Raw genomic sequence first — 18049 nt, forward strand, 5'->3', positions numbered from 1 at the left:
ATATCACCAACTGACACAAAGCAAAATCATTTCAGTGATTAAATCATTAATCACATCTTCAGGAAACCAAACAGAAACTAATGCCTTGTTATTAATTTAACTTTAACATGGAGCTGCCACATTCTACTCTTCCTGTCTGTTATCTTCAAGATCCTCTTATCAAACATCTGTTCTCCACATTTTTCCTGAAGGAGCCAAAAAGACTGAGTTTCTCAACAGATAATCTTTTCCATCTTAATCACTACAGGGTCAAGTTCTCCCTTTGGCCCTGTGGCTAGGTAGATAGATTGGAATACTGCAGTCACTGCATGCTGCAGGTCAGTGGTTTAGCTCAAATTCCACATAAGCAGACACGTAAGCTAGGACAGAGCATTGTGTCAGAGCAGCTAATTAATTTCTGCTAACCATGCAACATGTGCAGCAATCTGTGGCAGAACAATGAGGCTGATTGATGGGATGACAACATTTTAACCTGCCACGGCATGATTCACAAGCACCTTCACCACACCAAAGCCACTAGATAAAATGTGGTAGCAAGGTAGCTGTTTCCACCTCATGAGGGTATTTTTAGCCACTAGATAACTAATTGTTATAATTACACCCTCAAGCTAGCACATCCTGGTTTCATGGAGACAATTGTAACAGAGGCAACAATCATGGATTCAGAGATCAGGAATTCTGATCTACTATGAACATCTGGAATAGAGACCACCAAAGTGCCCGCCATTGTCTTTTGAATGGCATTGCCATTTTCAGAAAGAAAGAAAAAAGAAAAAAAAAAAAAGAAAAGAAAAGAAAAAAAAAAAAAAGTCATATCCCTGCTTACACAGCAATGCAGAATTCCTGCCAGTCATTTATAAATTGTCCCACTGGTTATGCTTGCTATCTTGCAAGTTGTCCAGTATGGAGAGGAACTGGCAAGATTTGAATGGAATATGTGATCAATGTCCCTAACCCATGTCTACCATATGAAAATCACTCTAGTCATTTTTTTCTTATGTTTTTCTGGTTGATTCACTAACAGCTACAGGGGACACATGAAATAAAAACGTATTTTGTATAACCACGGCTTTAATAGTTGGAATACTTTCTGTATTGCATTTATATGTCAAGGTTTTGGTAGCAGGGGGCTGCAGGGGAGGCCTCTGTGAGTAGAGCCCAGCAGCTGCCCCATGTTGAGAGAGGGAGTTAGGAGAATCTTATCAAGTAGCAATAGAGTGCTGACAGCATTAAATTAGGATGCTATTTAGTCTCTTTGCTAACTATGGTGTGTTGTGCAAATTAACTAAATCAAGAAGCCTTGGGCCCCTTACCAAGGTCCGTCTCATAATAAGAGTGTGAGCCTCTCTTAAGAAACTGGCAGAAACTGGTCCTGCGGATGGACAAGAGCCAAGGAGCAACTGAGTCTGCACAAAGACAAGAGGTCAGCTGGTGGTGATGAGGAAGAGTCATCAATCTTCATCCCCACGACCCCCGACAACCATCAGCAGGAGACACTGCACAAGCGCAGATGGGAGGAATTTATGCAAATGACTCCTTGGAACTAATCTTAATACGAAGTGGGGACAGGTTATGAACATGTACAGGCCTATTGTGAAACTTCATGCATATGTAACTCTTTCCTGCATATAACCGAGGCAAGCTGCCGTGTCAGGTGTGCACGACTTTGGCAGGACTGCCCCCCTGCTGCCCAGTGCTGAATAAACACACCTACTGTACAGTCCTACTGACTGTGGAGTCAGCTTTCTGAGAGTCAATGTCAGATCAGAGCCAGCTCCAGCTGCTCCAAAAGAGACCTGCTGCTGGCCAGAGCTGAGCCAGGGAGTCATGCTGGGTGGGCCTCTGGGAGAGCAGAGGTAAAAAAGGGAAAAATACTGCTGTGCTACAGCAGCTGGGAGAGAGGGCTGAGAACCATCCCTGCAGCCCCCAGCTGAGTGCAGCAGGAGGACAGGAGGTGCTGCAGGCAGGCAGCAGCAGTTCCCCTGCAGCCTGTGCAGGGAGAGGCCCCTGGTGGAGCAGGCTGTCCCCCTGCAGCCCATGGGTCCCACATGGAGCAGATCTCCACGCTGCAGCCCCCCCCATGGGTGGAGGAGCCCACATGAAGCAGATGGATGTGGCCTGGAGGAGGCTGCGGCCCATGGGGGACCCGTGCTGGGGTAGTTTGCTCCTGGGGGATGGATGGATGGACCCCGTGGGACGGAGCCGTGTGGGAGCAGTTCTGGAAAAGCTGCTGCCTGTGGACAGCCCCCACAGGCTCAGTTGGGGAAGGACGGCATCCCTGGGAGGGACCCCACAGGGAGCAGGGGCAGAGAAGGACAGTGAGGCAGCAGAGGAGACCAAGTGTCAGGGACCGACCGCAGCCCCCATTCTCTGTTCCCCTGCACTGCTTCAAGGGCAGTAGGTAGAAGAGAGTGGATGTGGGGAAGGAGGTTTTGGTTTACTTTTAGTTTCTCACTGTACTACTCTGCTAGTGATAGGCAATAAATTATATTAATCTCCCTATGCTGAGTCTGTTTTGCCCATGACGATAGTTGTTGAGTGATCTCCCTGTCCCTATCTCAACCCTTGAGGCCTTTGCATCGTATTTTCTCCCCCTTTCCCTTTGAGGAGGGGCAATGAGAGAGCATCTGTGGGGAGCTCAGCTGCCCAGCAGGGTAAAACCATCACACTTTCTCATGAAGGTATTCAAGCCTCCTGTATCTCCAGGCTCAAATAACAAATATCACAAACATTAAAGTTTTTTTCTTCACCATACTGCTAGTTTATGTAATCCAAATCTGGACTAGCTCATTTTGATTTAAACTTCCTTTCAGGAAGCTGTACCTGAGCTGCACAGCAACACTTGCAGAACAGAGAAACAGATCTCTGCTGCATTGCTACCCTGGCTGTCAGCTATAATCTGATGTGTGCAAGATGAACTGCTTTTGTGCTTTAAGTTTAACTTCATGCAAAGTGTTGACCTTTAGGCATATACAAGAGTTAGACCTAAGACAGTACTTGAAACAACCTTCTTTATGTGGAAAACATAAATTAATGACAAGCCAAATCCAATGAATATAAACAGGTAACACTTGTGAATTTGCTTAAAATTAATGTTAACAATATTTGTTAGTAGTGCCATAAACCTGAATAGAGCAATAATACACCCTGTTTTAGAGAGATGTGTAAGCATGACACAAAAACTAATTTCTGTCCTGCAAACTGAGCCTCAACTACCAGAAGAAGAATTCTGCGCTCCTGCAAGTCTGTACATCTCTCAAGGCCAGAAGCAGAGTGGGGTGACGTGCTTGCCTCTAAACTTCTTACATTTTTTTCCCTCAGCTCTCAAGGCTGCAATGAATCAACGCTTGGGCATTTGACAGCCTTTTTATGACTTTCTGTAATTTAGCTAAGATGTCACACCTCAGGATGTCCTACATAAGTGACTTTGCAATTGTGACTTCTGGATGCCAGACAGCCATTCTGCTAGTTCCCAGTATGAATGGAGGAGGTAAAAGAAGCAAGCAGGACCATAGCAGCTGTAAGAAGCAGAGTGAGAAAGGCAGGTGAGAGTACACGTCTGTTTCTCCTTCTGGGGTGGCAGGAGCGCTGCTTGGTGAGGGGAATAGCCATGCTGCTCTGGCGACTCATCTTTGCTTTGTCCTGGTGGAGCAAAACATTGATTGAAGCAGTCCTTCATCCCCTGGAGCTTCAAGTCTCAAAGGTTCCTTGGCAGGTTCCTCACATGTGCTTGGGAGACCAGAAAGAAAAGTTTGCCTTTTGGAAGAGCTAGTTTTCCACTCTCTTTACATTGTTGATTCATGTTGAACTCTTTTGGGTAGGCTTTTGCCATGCAAACAGCACTGCAGTATTAAACAAAAAAAAAAAAATCTACTGATAGAAAGACTACCCGTATTAAATGAAGATTATTTTTTAAGTGATGTGGAAAAGTTGAGTGGGACTGTTGTGTACATAGTTCTTGTTGCTGTAGCAGACTACTGGAACTGGTGTAATGGAGTGGAGTAGCCCATAATCTTCAAGTGTACTGATGAGAATGATGGGAGCTTTTAGGGGAAAGGGAGGCCTAATCTGCCAGCTGATCTCTGAAATTGGGCAATTTATTTCAAGTATTTCTTTTTAGGCTCCACATACTGTACTGTTCAGGTATTTCAATCAGTCTTTCAAGTGAGTGTTTTTACTTTTCTTTCAGATGAAAGCAGTCAGTGAAAGTTTGACAACAGCCTAAGCAAGAAACAGGATGATCTCATGATGTCCCAAGAGCATGGTATGTTTGTGGTTTTCTAACTAAAGGATGCTTACCCTGTATAGAAACATTATTTGCTTAAGAATTTTGAATAATTTGCTTGTTGAGGGATTGATTTCTTTCATATGCTATTAGTTCAGTTTTGCAGAGAAAAACAATCAGTTTTAGTACTTAAAATTTTGCCTTTGTGTTGCCCATTCATTCCCTTCTGAAATGAATGCGGTGTCAAAAAAGGCAGACAAGAATTCTTGCTCAAACTGCTTAAGGAGTTGTTTATTTGCCTTTCTCCCTGCAAACCCTTTTTTTTTTCTCCCCCCTTTTTTTTTTTTCAAGGACAAAAAAAAAAATCTGTAGAAATTATGTGGCTGAGCAATTACATAGTAGATTTCATGCTTCACTCTTTTTAAAAGAAGAATTTGACAGTCTTAAAACAGGAAAAAAATAGAATGTTAATGGCCACTCTTAGTATTGTTTAGCTGTCCTGTCTATCAGGATAACTTTTTAAAAACTACACTGTTAACTACCAAACATTCTAGATTCCTGCAGAGGCCTCCAGTTTTTCCAGTGCAAATGGCTCTCTACAGCCTTACAGTACTGTACTAAAGAAACAATTAAATTCTTCTTTCCTGGGGGGAAAAATTGTTTTGCTTTTGTGTATTTATTGTTATTAATGACTGTGGGCTCAGTGGTATAAAGCAAATCTCTCTGTAGACCATTCAGTATCAAACAATAATGTCTTCTACCTTTCTGCTGCAGATAGGACAGTGTTCCCTTGATGCACTTTTAAAGGTGCAAAGTATAATTCAGTATTGCTGGCAGGGTGTCTTTTACTTTGGGATTAGTGGACTTTTTGTTCCTACCAGAGTGATTACCACTACAGATGTTTCTTACAGAGTTCTATCTCACTTGTGCAGTAGCCATGGGAGATCTTGCTGGCAGCTCACGAGCTCACGGAGACTGGCATGTGGTGAAAGCTTCTGAGCATACAAAAGGCTAGTAGGTAAAAGTTATGAAGCAGTGACACCGCAACTCTCCTGCAAAATTTCCTTCATGAGGTAAGTGATTGTAACTTCTCATGCAGCTGTGTCCTTCAGCCATGACTGATGATGAACCAGATGTTCTGCTGAAAAAGAATTTCAGCAGAATGACTTCAGAGCAGAAGCAGAATTGAAACATTGAGGGTGAGATCAGCCAGATGTCTAGATTTTCACCAACAGCTAAAGCAAAGTGGAAACCCTAAAGGCAAGTCAAAATTGTGTGAGAGGTTTCATAAAAACAGTGTCTGGCTGCCAGTGTCCAGGAAGAGTCTGTTCTTTTTTCATGTTTGTTTTTTGGGGCTGATACTGTGGAGCAATTTAGAATATAGGATCTGAAAACATTCGCTCAAAACACTAACAAAACATGAAACCTCGAAGTTTCATATGCAAAGTGCTATTTCACTTAATATCTTTGAAAAGCCAATACAATTGGAAAGTTGGATAGTGTATGTCAGTGTGAAATTAAGTGATACAAACAAATAAATATGGTGTGAATTATAAAATAATTACTTCAGTACTGAAACTGTGATTTGTGTCACTAAAGTACCCAACTGTGTGACAAGTCATCCAAGTCTTTGAAGCCAGGACCTTTTGAGGCTATATTGGAAATGTTATATGGGAATGATCCAGTACTGGTGAATCATCATATCCTTGCCTGCATGTCAGGAGACACAAACCACAATGAGTGAACTATTGGATACCATACACTAAATCTATAGAAACTTTTAATACTGCAAACAGGTTTCAATTCAAACTTATGAAATAATTGATTGTTTTGTAAATCAAAAATGGTCAGAAGGTTACACTATGTGCTTAGATTGGTGTTCCTGTTGAATAGTTTATGCAGTATCCAATGAAGGAAAAAAATGATGGAGGTTTTTTTGTTGTTGTCAGTTGGTGGGTTTTGTGTTTTTTTTGTTGTTGTTGTTCCAAGGATAATTGGAATGAAAACACCAATGAAAGATGTGCTGCTTACACATCTCATGCAATTATGTCTGTTAATTAAACTTCATTATGCAGGAACTACATTCCAGAACACAGAAAGAACAAAAACATCTTTTGTCCATTTGTCTGCATTCTTGTTTTTGGTGTTTCACAGAGGCAGCCAGCACTTCTAGATGATGTAACGGAGAGGAAGGTGCTGAGATGCAGTGCAGCACGGTGATACTTCCAAGGAAGAACTATAAATGAAAAGTTTGGAAATAGGGAGAAGTTTCAGGAAGTATCAAGGTGGCATTTGTCATCAATTCATAATTGTTTTTTGTTTTTTTGGTGTTTTTTTTTTTTTTTTGTTATTTTTATTTTTCAGGTTTTTGAGTGATTAACAATGTTGTTGCTTTTTATTCCTTTTTTTCCTCTGTATCAGAGATGAATAATAATGTACTACTACAGAAGAAAAATAAAGATTATGTAATTGTGTGGTATTTGTATTGCTTTCAAAATGTGATTGCAGCACTGAGAGAGACTAGTTATTTGGCAGCTCCTCACAAAGACATCTTGACAAGCACACAATCAAGAAGGAAAATCACATAAACTGAGCTGAGTCAAGTTTTAAAGTAGGTTTGTGATCCAGTAGTTGTCCATGCTGAAGACAGATTCAGACAGTGATCTCGCAGATGCTACTAAACTGGCTGAGGTTGTTTATAAAATACATATTGAAGATAATATAATAGTGAAATGACTTTTTGGAAAAAAATAAACTGGAAATGGTTTAGTAGTTTGCACGAACATGCACATGTTCATACAAAGGTATGCTCTAAAGTTATGCAAGATCTCCTACATCCTTGGCAGAAAATAATAGTGGAACAGTAGTTTTCAATAAAATGATGAAACTCCTTCAAGTTTGTCACAATGCCCTTGAAATTTTCAGGATCAAAAAGATTCATGCATTGAAACAGGTGAGAATGTACTTGAGGAACATAAAAAACAAAAGCACTCAATACTTCACCAGTGCTGTTGAGAAAGAATGAACTTGTGAAATCCATCCCAGACTTCAATGACTATAGTCACTTAGGGTTTTTGCAAGACTGAAGAAATAACAGTCACTTTTCTATAAGCCTGTCAGACACTGGAAAGAAAAATGCACATGTAAAAGGTAACCCACTATAAGTAACTATCTAATAACATGGCTGGTAATTGTTTTTCAAAATTAAATAATTTATCTTTTTTATCATCGGCTTACCATTCTCTTAAATTGACATTGTATAAAGCACAGACATAATGCTCCTGAGTTACTACTATAAAACTCTCTATTGATCCCCACTAGCTAGAAGGTGTTAGAGCTGCTACTAACTTACAGTTGATTAAGAACTGAAATTTTACTTGGACGTGCAAAGAGCCTGTTCAGCAAGTAGGCTTTCTCTACTTCCCATCTCCAGGTTTTAGCTACTGACTTTTTTCCAGGCAGATTGGTGGGAAGCTGGTCATTGCAACTTTGTACCAGTTTTGGGGATCTAGCATTTTAGAGGTTGTTACTGAAAGTGGCTACCTGCTGCATTTGTCCTATCTTACCTTGTGTTTACCTTTTTTTCTAGGAAAAATTGTTAGACACAGCCCGAGTCCAGTGGCACTCTCTGAAAGACTACTCCATTAGAAACAAAAAAAAATATTCAAGAGCTTGAATATTAAGCCTTAGAAAAGGTTTGTAGTAACAAGAGTTATTTCTAACTGTATTGGGGCAGTGTCTGGCAACATTTATGTAGGCAAAAAATAAAGACTTATGTTTCTGCTCTCAGAACTCCTGTCTGTTCCAAGCTAGAATAACTGCCAAACAGAAGGAACTGCTAAGATTTGTTTTGCACTGGTTTGGGGTTACCAAGTCACCCCTTTGGACTAATATGCAGGAGCTAGTAAGTGGGTAAGTGGTAAGAGGTCATCACTGAAACCACAGCCTTCTGTAGCACTCAGGAAATGGGTCAGCTGAGATATGTGTTGTGGTGGGGAAAAGAAGAAATTAGAAATTAAAATTCAGCAAACCTGGGTTTAAAATAGCAGGAAAGGTATTTTTCTAACATGAAAATTGCAATTTTTATTATTATTTAGATCAGTGTACTGTGATATTTCAACTGAACTTAGAGTAATACACACTGTAGGGATAACAAATGGACTTCCTGGTGCTTTTTGATGTTTGTTTTTGTTGTTGTTTGTTGTTTTTTTGATTGTGGTTTTTTTTTTTTTTTTTTTTTTTTAGTTTATTTCTTAGAGGAAGGTTTATCATAAATTGGTTTTATCAAAAGGGCATATACTTAAATTCTGTACCTTACAATGTCTTATTTTGTAGCAGTGAATGTAAGCAAATTACTAATACAGCATCTAAACACAAGTGTGAGTTTTCGGGTTGTCAGAGAGGGAAGGTAGTTTAGACATGTGATTAGTGATCCAAGATGTAATTATTGGATGCACTTGAAAGCTTACAGGTTGTCTTAGGGATTATATTCCCTGAAGATACCATCTGTTCAGGATTTTTACTCTTGGGTCTTTGTTCTTAAAGTGGAAGACTGGCAAGAGTAGCTTTTAAGACTTTTTTTTTAAGTTCTTGTGTGCAACAAACAATGCCAAGTTTTATTGATTGCTAACATGTTAATTCCCTTTGAACAAGAAAAAACAGAGAATCATGCTTCAGTACATGTTATCTGTTCCATAGTGTGGTGGAATGAAGAAAAAATTAGGTAGAAGAAGGAGCATGTGGCTCTAAGGGCCACTAAAATAGCAGTGGTAGTTTAAGGAAATATAAGTGCAGGTGCAGTGTTATGCATTAGGACCACCTTTCTTAGATTTTTTTCTTAGATTTTATTTTTAACTGGACTGTACTTGTGGAAAATAATGAAAACTTCTTTATTTTTTCCCTCCCTTCCTGTTTTACATTGACACTGTGTCTAATAGACAGTTGGTTTTGTTAAAAAGAAAAAAAAAGTTGAAAGAAGGAGAGATTCTCAGATGGTCAAGGAGAGGGAGAGAACAAAGATACTTGTACTACCTTGCTGTTGCACCAACCCTGCATTCTGTAACCCACCTCCAATACTCTATTGCAGAGACCTCTTAATGTTATATGCTCAGTATTTTCCCAGAGAAGATGTGCATGCCCCCATCCCTGGAAGTGCTCAAGGCCAGGGTACCAAGTGGGGTTTTGGGCAACCTGGTCTACTGGGAGGTGTCCCTGCCCATGGCAGGGGAGTTGGAACTGGGTGGTCTTGAAGGTCCCTTCCAACCCAAACCATTCTAAAATTAAAGCTGAGAATCAGGACTTTTGAAAGGTGTGCACAGAAAGAAAATTGACATGTTCCGAATTCCTTTTTAACCTAATTTTTGTACACTGTATCCAGTTTCATTAGGGCTAGATCATTTGAGTGAAAACCATTTGAATCAGTGGGTGACTAGTCATATTCTTGAATGTAAATATTGAATGTCTTTCACATGGCAAAGAGGCTTATTTGTAATAAACTTATAAGAAGTAAGTCTACTACATTCTGATGTTAGGAAATAATAAATAATGCTAGCTATTTTTGAGATATTAACATTATGGCAAGTAGGTATGTCATATAAACTGACCGGTTGGGAGAGTAGCAGTTTTCCTCTTACAAAGGGAGACAAATACAGGAGAGAAATTAAAATGAGCGTGTAAAGGGGAGAAAGACCATTTGTCATACTGGCTCTGTATCTGTGTTTGGTTTGACAGCTAGTATAGCCTGTTGGTGCTTTCTGATGATTTTTAGATAAGAAAGGGAGCTGTAATATGGATATGTATTAGAAGTACGAAATCCAGTGCTGACAACTTCCTGGTAACAAGAAAAATAACTAATCTGGAGAAGCTGTATTCTCAAGTGGATTTTAATTGGTACTACACCTGTTTTTACCAGATGGTGCTGTCAAATGAATCCATGTTTCTAAGGTTTTTCTCCTTTGTGTAATGTAAATAAGACACATAGGCAACCATGGTTTGACCTAAAAATTCAAGTTTTACTTGACTTTTTTAAATAACCTGGACACAAGTATTGACACAGCCATCTATCAAACTCATTTTAAAATAAAGCACACAGTTGCTTCATGAATACTTAACATACATTGAGCATATGAATCACATCATTGATACATTTTTGTATGTTGTTTTAAAACATCTTTCTAGAGAGCTTTGAATTAAACAGGCTTTCCCAAAAGAAAATTTGCTGTATATTCAGTTTACTATTCACATTTGTAAAGATGGTTGATTTGGCAACTTAAATGGTAGTAATTTTTTCAGCCAACGACTTCAATACAATGAGCTTTTTTAGAGTATGAGTTGCATTGTTAGGAATATTGACAAGTGCAGTGCAGAAAACAGCAGGTCAAGGCTAGCTCCTAATGAAAGGAACCAGCTAACAACCAGGGGGACCAGTCTGGGATACACAAATATGCTTTTTTTGGTATGAATAGCAAACCCTCTTTACTGTATAAAACACGTGCTTTACAAAGATGTATATGTTGTTGGTGTTGCTAACTAGAAAGAGAGAGAATTCCATAACTTACCTATTTATAGCAATTTCAGAAGTTTCAGAAGAGGTAAATGTAGAGGCACAAAGTTAAAATTGTTGGCCTGAGACCATTTCAGCTGACTAGAAGCAGAATTAGGATGAGAATGTCTCAAATACCAAGCATTTGTCTGTTTTAGGACAGGTCTGCATGACATCCAACCCCAGAGTAAACTTTGCTTGATGTGGTTACATCTCTCCTCTCTTCTGCCCAACTCATCAGCAGGTCCAACTATTTTGACTGGTGAACCATCCGAACTCCATGGCTGGGAACAAAACCGCCTCTAGGTAGTGAAGGCCACAGGAAAGCTAGGAGAAGGTAGGACTGTGGACAGCAGGTGTAGCTCAGAGTTGTAAATGGCCAGCCACTACAGATGCTGCATGCATGTTTTAAGGCTACAAAGCACAGCTGTGCCAAAAGTAAGTGCTTTTGTTGATTGATTTCTTGTAGGTCTCACACAAGACTTATGAGCTTACAAATAAAGGTATCTTTCCTCAAATGACAAAGGAAAAGAAGCCCAAAGGGAAAGGAGGCACATTTATACGGAAGAACTTTCTTTTTCTTTTCTATTAGCTGACAATGATGTCCAAATTTTGCTTTGTTCCAGCACTGACACTAACAGGTCAAGATTAGTCTTGATAAGCCAAGATTGGTCTTATGTTAAGACAAAACTGTGTTGAAGTACTCCAGACTGATCACTAGACATGTTAAAAACTGCTTCCTACACAGTCTCATTGGGAATAAGACTGCTAACTCGAAATTCAAGACTGTTTCTGTAAGTTTCTCATTTAAATGTAAAAAAAGTTGGCTTGGTTAGAAAACAACTTTCGTGAATTGAGAATTGAAAACTATCAATAGCAGACTAGATACAAGCCTATTTTCTCATGTGGTGGGATAAATAAAATGCCATAGATATGGCTGATGGTATCCAGCAGTAATACACAAAAGCTTCCAGGCAGATGACAACATACAGAAAACATTGGGTTGGATGTAAACCTTACAAGTAGTTTTCTTCCTGATCAATAAAATTTGAAGATTGGCAAGATACGGACACTATGTACAGACAATGCTCAATAATAACAATGCAAATACTCCTAAAGTAGCTCTATGTGCCTGTGCCTGAGTAAGGAATCCCCAATAACAGTAATGATTTAGAAAGCAACAAACTACAAGGAAGGGTATCACACTCCAGCTTGAAATACCTTGTTGAACAATAAGGAGTGGCTTTGATTAAGAGACATCATAACTAGTTCTTGTGTGGTTTGTTGTATTTTAGTAGTCTTACAAGTCTTGCAAAAGATTCTGATGACATAGATTAATCTCTATTACCACAATCTTTGCCACAGTGTTGGTTTGGTGGGGTTTTTTTTTGCCTTTTTTTTTTTTTTCATTTTTTGTTTTGTTTTTTTTTTAAACCAGTGCTTGTGAAAAGTCACAGAAGATCCTAAAGAGTCACTTTAAATTGGAACAGTGATGATGAAACCATTCAAGTCAATTTGGAGCACTTTTTAACAGACTTAAAAGCAGCTTGAGCAAATACTTTAAGCTAAGCCCAACAATGTCCTCAGATGACATCTGTAGTACATTCAGAAAATGCAGAACATCCATGAAAACAGCATTTGCACCACAGAGGGGTTCGAAGTGCTTTCCTTTCCTTGCAATTGTTCACTGAAGAAGAAGCACTGTCCGAAGCATGCGTTCAAAGAAACCTATGTCAAGTAAATCTGCCTTCACTGGAATAATACAGCATCTCCCAACCTGCAGGCCAATCTGTGTTGTGATAGCAACATACAGCATGTATGGCTGCCACCCTGGCTAGTAGCACCCCTTTGATCACCTCATATGATTAACGAATTTAGAAATACTGTGGAAAATAAAACACATTATATAAGGTTGTACCTCTCAATTTTCTTAGTTAAATGCTATGCCTCATGTAAAGCATAACTCGGGTACTATATACTCCAGTTCTCAAATAATATTGCATTTCTGACGGGATTGCAATCCCCTGGCATGGTGTTGCTAGGGGCAGAAGACATGGCATCACTAAAGGTCATAGTGGGATTGAGTTTATGGAGGACAGATTCAAAAAGGCACACGAGCCTCCACTATAGCCATTTCCACTGCTGTTTCAAAAACTATACGGTTTGGGGTTTACACCTAGGAAAAGTTATTTTCAAAACAAAAAGGCCTTGTTTCTTAGTTAGCAAAGCCAGGCAGTCTGTCCATGACTGTGGACAAATGAGAGGCAGAAGAATGGCTTCAGCTATTTGTACAAAGTGACAGGACAGGAGAAGAGCTAGGCATCACTTCAGATATTTAATGTAAGATAATGTGCTCAGTGTGCAGCATCATTAAAAATTACTGTTCCTATTCTGACAGAAAAAAATTGCAATTATCATACCTGAAATACTGCCTTTGTCATTTTTATTATGGTAGAAATGGCTCAGAGAGGAGTAACAGAAGGTATTAGCATTGATTGTTTCATATGAAAAGAGATTAAGGCAGGCTTTGCTAGTCTAGTTTGTTAAAAAAAAAAAAAAAAAAGGCTATTTGCTAGCCCTCTTAAATCCTACTCTACAAGTTTTGTTTAACCAGTACTTAAGTGCGTTACTAAACATCCTTAATACAGTGAATCAGTACCTATCCTCCATTTTTTTTCCAGTATGTTTACTATTAAGATGATAGTTGTATTTTTATAGTATGGAATGTTCAGTTAAATAGCCCCTCTACACAAAAGGACATTCTTAATTGAGACTACTTAAAATTGCTGAGTGAAATTAAGTCTGAATAATCTGTGGAACCCTCTGCTACAGGGTGTTCTGACTCTATTATTTTTGAGCTAAAAAACTGGGTTGTGTTGACAACAGTATTAACAACAGCAGCATCTGTTGTGCTAGGCTGAAATACAGTATGCAAGAGCTAGCAGCTCATGTTTCAGGGCACAAGTTGATCACCAGATAGAATTCTAACGATGATTCTTCCCAAATCAGACAGTATTGCACAATTGGCCAAAAATATGACTATTTTGATCCCCTTGAAGCGTCTGATCCTGATCATGTTAGTTAACACTATTTTATATATTTTTTTAAAAAGGCTATTCACTTACAGAGAAGATCATAAACACAGTTTTGCTGTAGATATTTTTTTGCTTATTTTTTGGAAATGTAACTGCTGACCATTCTGTTTTATGAGGACTTTTCTTTTTGGTTATCTAATCAGACAGCTTCTCCTCAATCAGTCACATCACTAGAACAGTGTAGGTGATAAAGGCACTGCTTGGCCTTCCCAGCAAGCAGGCTCCATTTCCAAATGTCCTGAAGAAATTGCCACCACTTCAACTTCAGTTCCTTCTCTTGAACACACATACACAAAAATTTGCATTTTCCAAAGAATAAAATCCATTCACCATCTTCAGTTACAGCAGTCAAGTCTCTACCTTGAAGCGTGACACCTGTACAGTTTTTATTGTTTTAGTCGTAGGTTTTCCATCGTTAGTGGATAGAAGAGATTTTTCTTCTATTAGGCTATCTTTAGATCCATTCCGTCTCTGAAGGGAATAAATTAAAATATTCCATGAAAAGGTATAGTTGAATTTAAATAGCATATTTTGATAACTGCTGCTACGACAGCCTTAGGCTAAGGATATGGCAGTTCATATATATACATAAGGGATAGGAAAGTCTCTACATTGGATCAAACAGAACTTTTTCCCCCTCTTGCCTCCTCCTTCCCTTCCCAGCTGCTGCCCCTCTGTGCTATTTGGATTCATATTCCCTATTCAGGAAATGCCGTGACTAATTATTTGGTATTTAGCCAAATACTGCAAACAGCATTCACTAGGAATTAATGGCCACTGTTGTCAGGAGTTCTGGGGCAAAGGGAAAAGAGAGGTGGTTGCAGACACGGAGCATTGTCACGTTAATTCCTTCCAGGACAATGAATTTAAGCCATGTAGTACTGAATAAGAATGGAAATAAATTGATGTGGATTTTGAACATGATTCAACCACAAAAGTTGCCTATTTCTATAAAGACCATAAATATGCTTAGTCTTAAGTACACCAACTTCCCACTTCCTGCTGGAGCAAATTCCTACAGAAATACCACAGATAACTTGTCTTTTTCAATTTCCATCATAAACAGTAATACCTGAAGTTTATTGCTATCAAGGTACAGGTAGTGTGCTAGCTATCCTTATAGTGAAAAAAAACTATTTGCTGTTTTACCGTTGTTCTAGCTTTTGTTATTCTAACTGCTTACAAGACAAAATAAGATGTGTTGCTGACTATATTCTGTGCAGTTTTGACACTACACACAGTATCAGCCTATAGTTTGGGCATAGCCGCGTGCCAGATGAATAGACATGAAAATTGGTGTGGGAAGGAGACTTATATTTCACATTATTTTTATTTTATATCTGAGATTACACTTCTTAGATTTCTAAAGAACAATTTTGTGTTGGTAAACACTCATTTAACCTGCTGAACACTGATATAGACTCTTCAGAGGACAATTACTCTACTCTGCAGTGGTACAGCCTTACCTTGAGCACTGTGTGCAGTTACAGACACCACAGTATACGTAGGACATAAAACTATTAGAGAGCATCCAAAGGAGGGACACAAAGATGGTAAAGGGTCTGGAGGGGTAGACCCTTCCTGTATGAGGAGCAGCTGAGGTCCCTTGGTTTGCTCAGCCCTAAGCAGAGCAGGCTGAGGGGAGGCCTCATGGCGGCCTGCAGCTCCCTCACGAGGGGAGCGGAGGGGCAGGCGCTGAGCTCTGCTCTCTGGGGACAGCGACAGGACCCGAGGGAACGGCATGGAGCTGGGACAGGGGAGGGTCAGGCTGGGGGTTAGGGAAAGGGTCTGCACCCAGAGGGTGGTCGGGCACTGGGACAGGCTCCCCAGGGTGGTAGTCATGACACCAAGCCTGACAGAGTTGAAGAAGCATTTGAACGATGCTCTCAGACACAAGGTCTGGGTAGACCTGTGTGGTGCTAGGAGCTGGACTCAATGATCCTTCTAGTACCCCTCCAACTCGGGATATTTTATGGTTATAAGAATTACAAATCGTATTTATTTTTACTGAGCAAGCTATTGCATATATATGACCTCCCATTTCCAGCAATGATAATAAAAATCAAACTTAAATAATAATTTTAAAAAATAGTCTAGAAAGAAGGAAAATTTAGGAATCTACCTACACAAGTTCACTCAGGTTTCTAAAACATAGTCTTGAAGTAACAAAGCTTCTCCTATGTACATGGGAATCTTATAGCATTTCTGGAAAAAACTCTTCCAGGTAAAGTAGCAAGTAATTCTCAGAGGAGAAGTACTCCTCTGCAGCATGTACCATTCTAACAGTCTGGAAGCTGGGTCAAAATATGTCTGGAATTTTCTCATGCATGTTTTGTTTTCCTTTAGTGTGCTTGTATAACAGAACTGCAAGTGCTTTTTGAGTATCATTTGCTTCTTAAGTTTTGAGTTTAATACAACTATCAAATCTAAGAAATGTTACCATCATTTATGATAAAAGCTAGTGATTATATTTAAAAAGACAAGTCTCCTTTTTAGATTTCAGTATCAAAAACTATTCAGCATTATAAAACAAAGAAAGAACAAACAAACATACAAAAAAGCAATTCTTCAAGCCTAAGCAACCAAGAACCTGTCTAAGTGGAGGATAAACAATTATAGTATACCATCGTTAAAACCACATCTTAAGCAAACTTGCATATTTTAAGAAACCGTGAGACTTCATTTTCTCCTGTGGAGGACAGGGTATCATCTTAAGGAAGCAGAAAACTTAAACTGAGAAAAGGTCCTCTAGCAGCAGCAGCAGCTGGTGTCCAGAGGAGCACGTATTACAGAAATCCATATCTTTGGAAATATAAACAAAGTAGTCAGACTGTAAAATGTAAAATTTCCAGTCACACTGCTGCTTAAAAAAAAAAAAAAAAAATCTCAAGTCAGTTTTAATTTTCACTGAAAAACAAAGATCTTATATAAATTAAGCACTAGACACCCTTCTGTCTCCAAAACCAGGAAAATTGTAAAGGATACACAAATACTAACCTGTTGAGTCAATTGGATGCTGGGGCCTTTAGCATCTGAGGATCGTGTAACAGGAAGTGGAGGAACCATATCATTTTTTGCACTGGAATTATGATATTGCAAAGTGAATATTGCTATAATGAAAAAACTGTAAGCAGTCAAAAGAAGAATAATTAAACTGATCCAGAGAGTTGTATAGTCAAAATCTGGAAAGCCTATCACCTAACTTCAGCCATCCAAAAGCTATCATCTTATTATCCATACTCAGTGAGCAGAAGCTTCTTCAGGGCACCTTTTATCCAATCCCTATATCAGGGCCTCTCTCCTCCTGGTCTATAAAAACAGCAGAACTTCATGGAAGGTGAGTCCCATCTCAAATCATGTATGTGCTACACATATCTCAGGATGCCACCTAGCTAGTACTAGTTTCTCAAGCCCCTTGATATAGAGTATAAGTATTTACTTTACAAATCTTTTTTGACTGATCCACACGTTGCAGTAGAGGGCTGTACTGGAAACATGTATGTGTTTCATACGTTTGTGTGAAACATACTACTACAGATGGCATCTTGACTCTAATAAGGATGTATGTATTAAGGATTTGGAAAGCAACTCATTTCTTCTCCCTTCAGAAATTTTATGACCTACCACCTAGGAGCAATACAGGCTTATTTTTCTGTGTTTGCTTGTTTTTCCCCTTCCACATGGGTCAAGCAAGCACCCCTCTGTGGCCAAACACACCAGAAATGCTGTTGTAGTTCTTCGAGCCACTTAGGTCTGAAGACCTACTCTTTACAGAGTTGCCTGAATCCTATGGCAGCAAACAATCTGATGTACACCATTTCTAATCTAACCATGAGCTCTGAATAACTTCTGGGCCAGTTTAAAACATTACATTGCTAATAAACCCATTCACGTACTTCACTTCTGACAGAACAGATCTTTCACCATCAGAGCACTGGGACCGCCGATACTGACGGTAACTTCGAGGGGAATGTGAATGCCTAATGCGTATTGGGTCGCCTTGAGTCCTACGAGAGACACAGAATTCATGACAGTAGCTTAATAAATCAGACCTTCAGCATAAAAACATAAATGCAACTGCACACTGAGAGATGCTCCCATTTTTTTTTCATACAGTATAATAGGCAGCTTTTTGCACTGGCTGAATTTAAATGGCTAATGCTTTTCTTTTGAGTCTGTGCTTTGCAC

At 39.2% G+C, this 18049-nt stretch overlaps 1 protein-coding gene across 1 annotated transcript in view; it reads right to left on the reverse strand.

The window, feature by feature from the left end:
• Positions 1 to 10264: 10264 nt before the first annotated feature.
• Positions 10265 to 18049, reverse strand: part of EPB41L4A (erythrocyte membrane protein band 4.1 like 4A) — a 131188-nt gene continuing 123403 nt past the window's right edge. The window contains exons 21-23 of the mRNA XM_084305624.1: positions 17758 to 17868; positions 16859 to 16940; positions 10265 to 14332 (exon numbers count right to left, since the gene is read on the reverse strand). Coding sequence (XP_084161750.1) covers positions 14210 to 14332; positions 16859 to 16940; positions 17758 to 17868 — 316 coding nt within the window. The 3' untranslated portion in view covers positions 10265 to 14209. The remainder of the gene's footprint in view (positions 14333 to 16858; positions 16941 to 17757; positions 17869 to 18049) is intronic.

The sequence above is a fragment of the Netta rufina genome (assembly GCF_964035555.1).
Source record: "Netta rufina genome assembly, chromosome: Z".
Taxonomy (NCBI): Eukaryota; Metazoa; Chordata; class Aves; order Anseriformes; family Anatidae; genus Netta; species Netta rufina.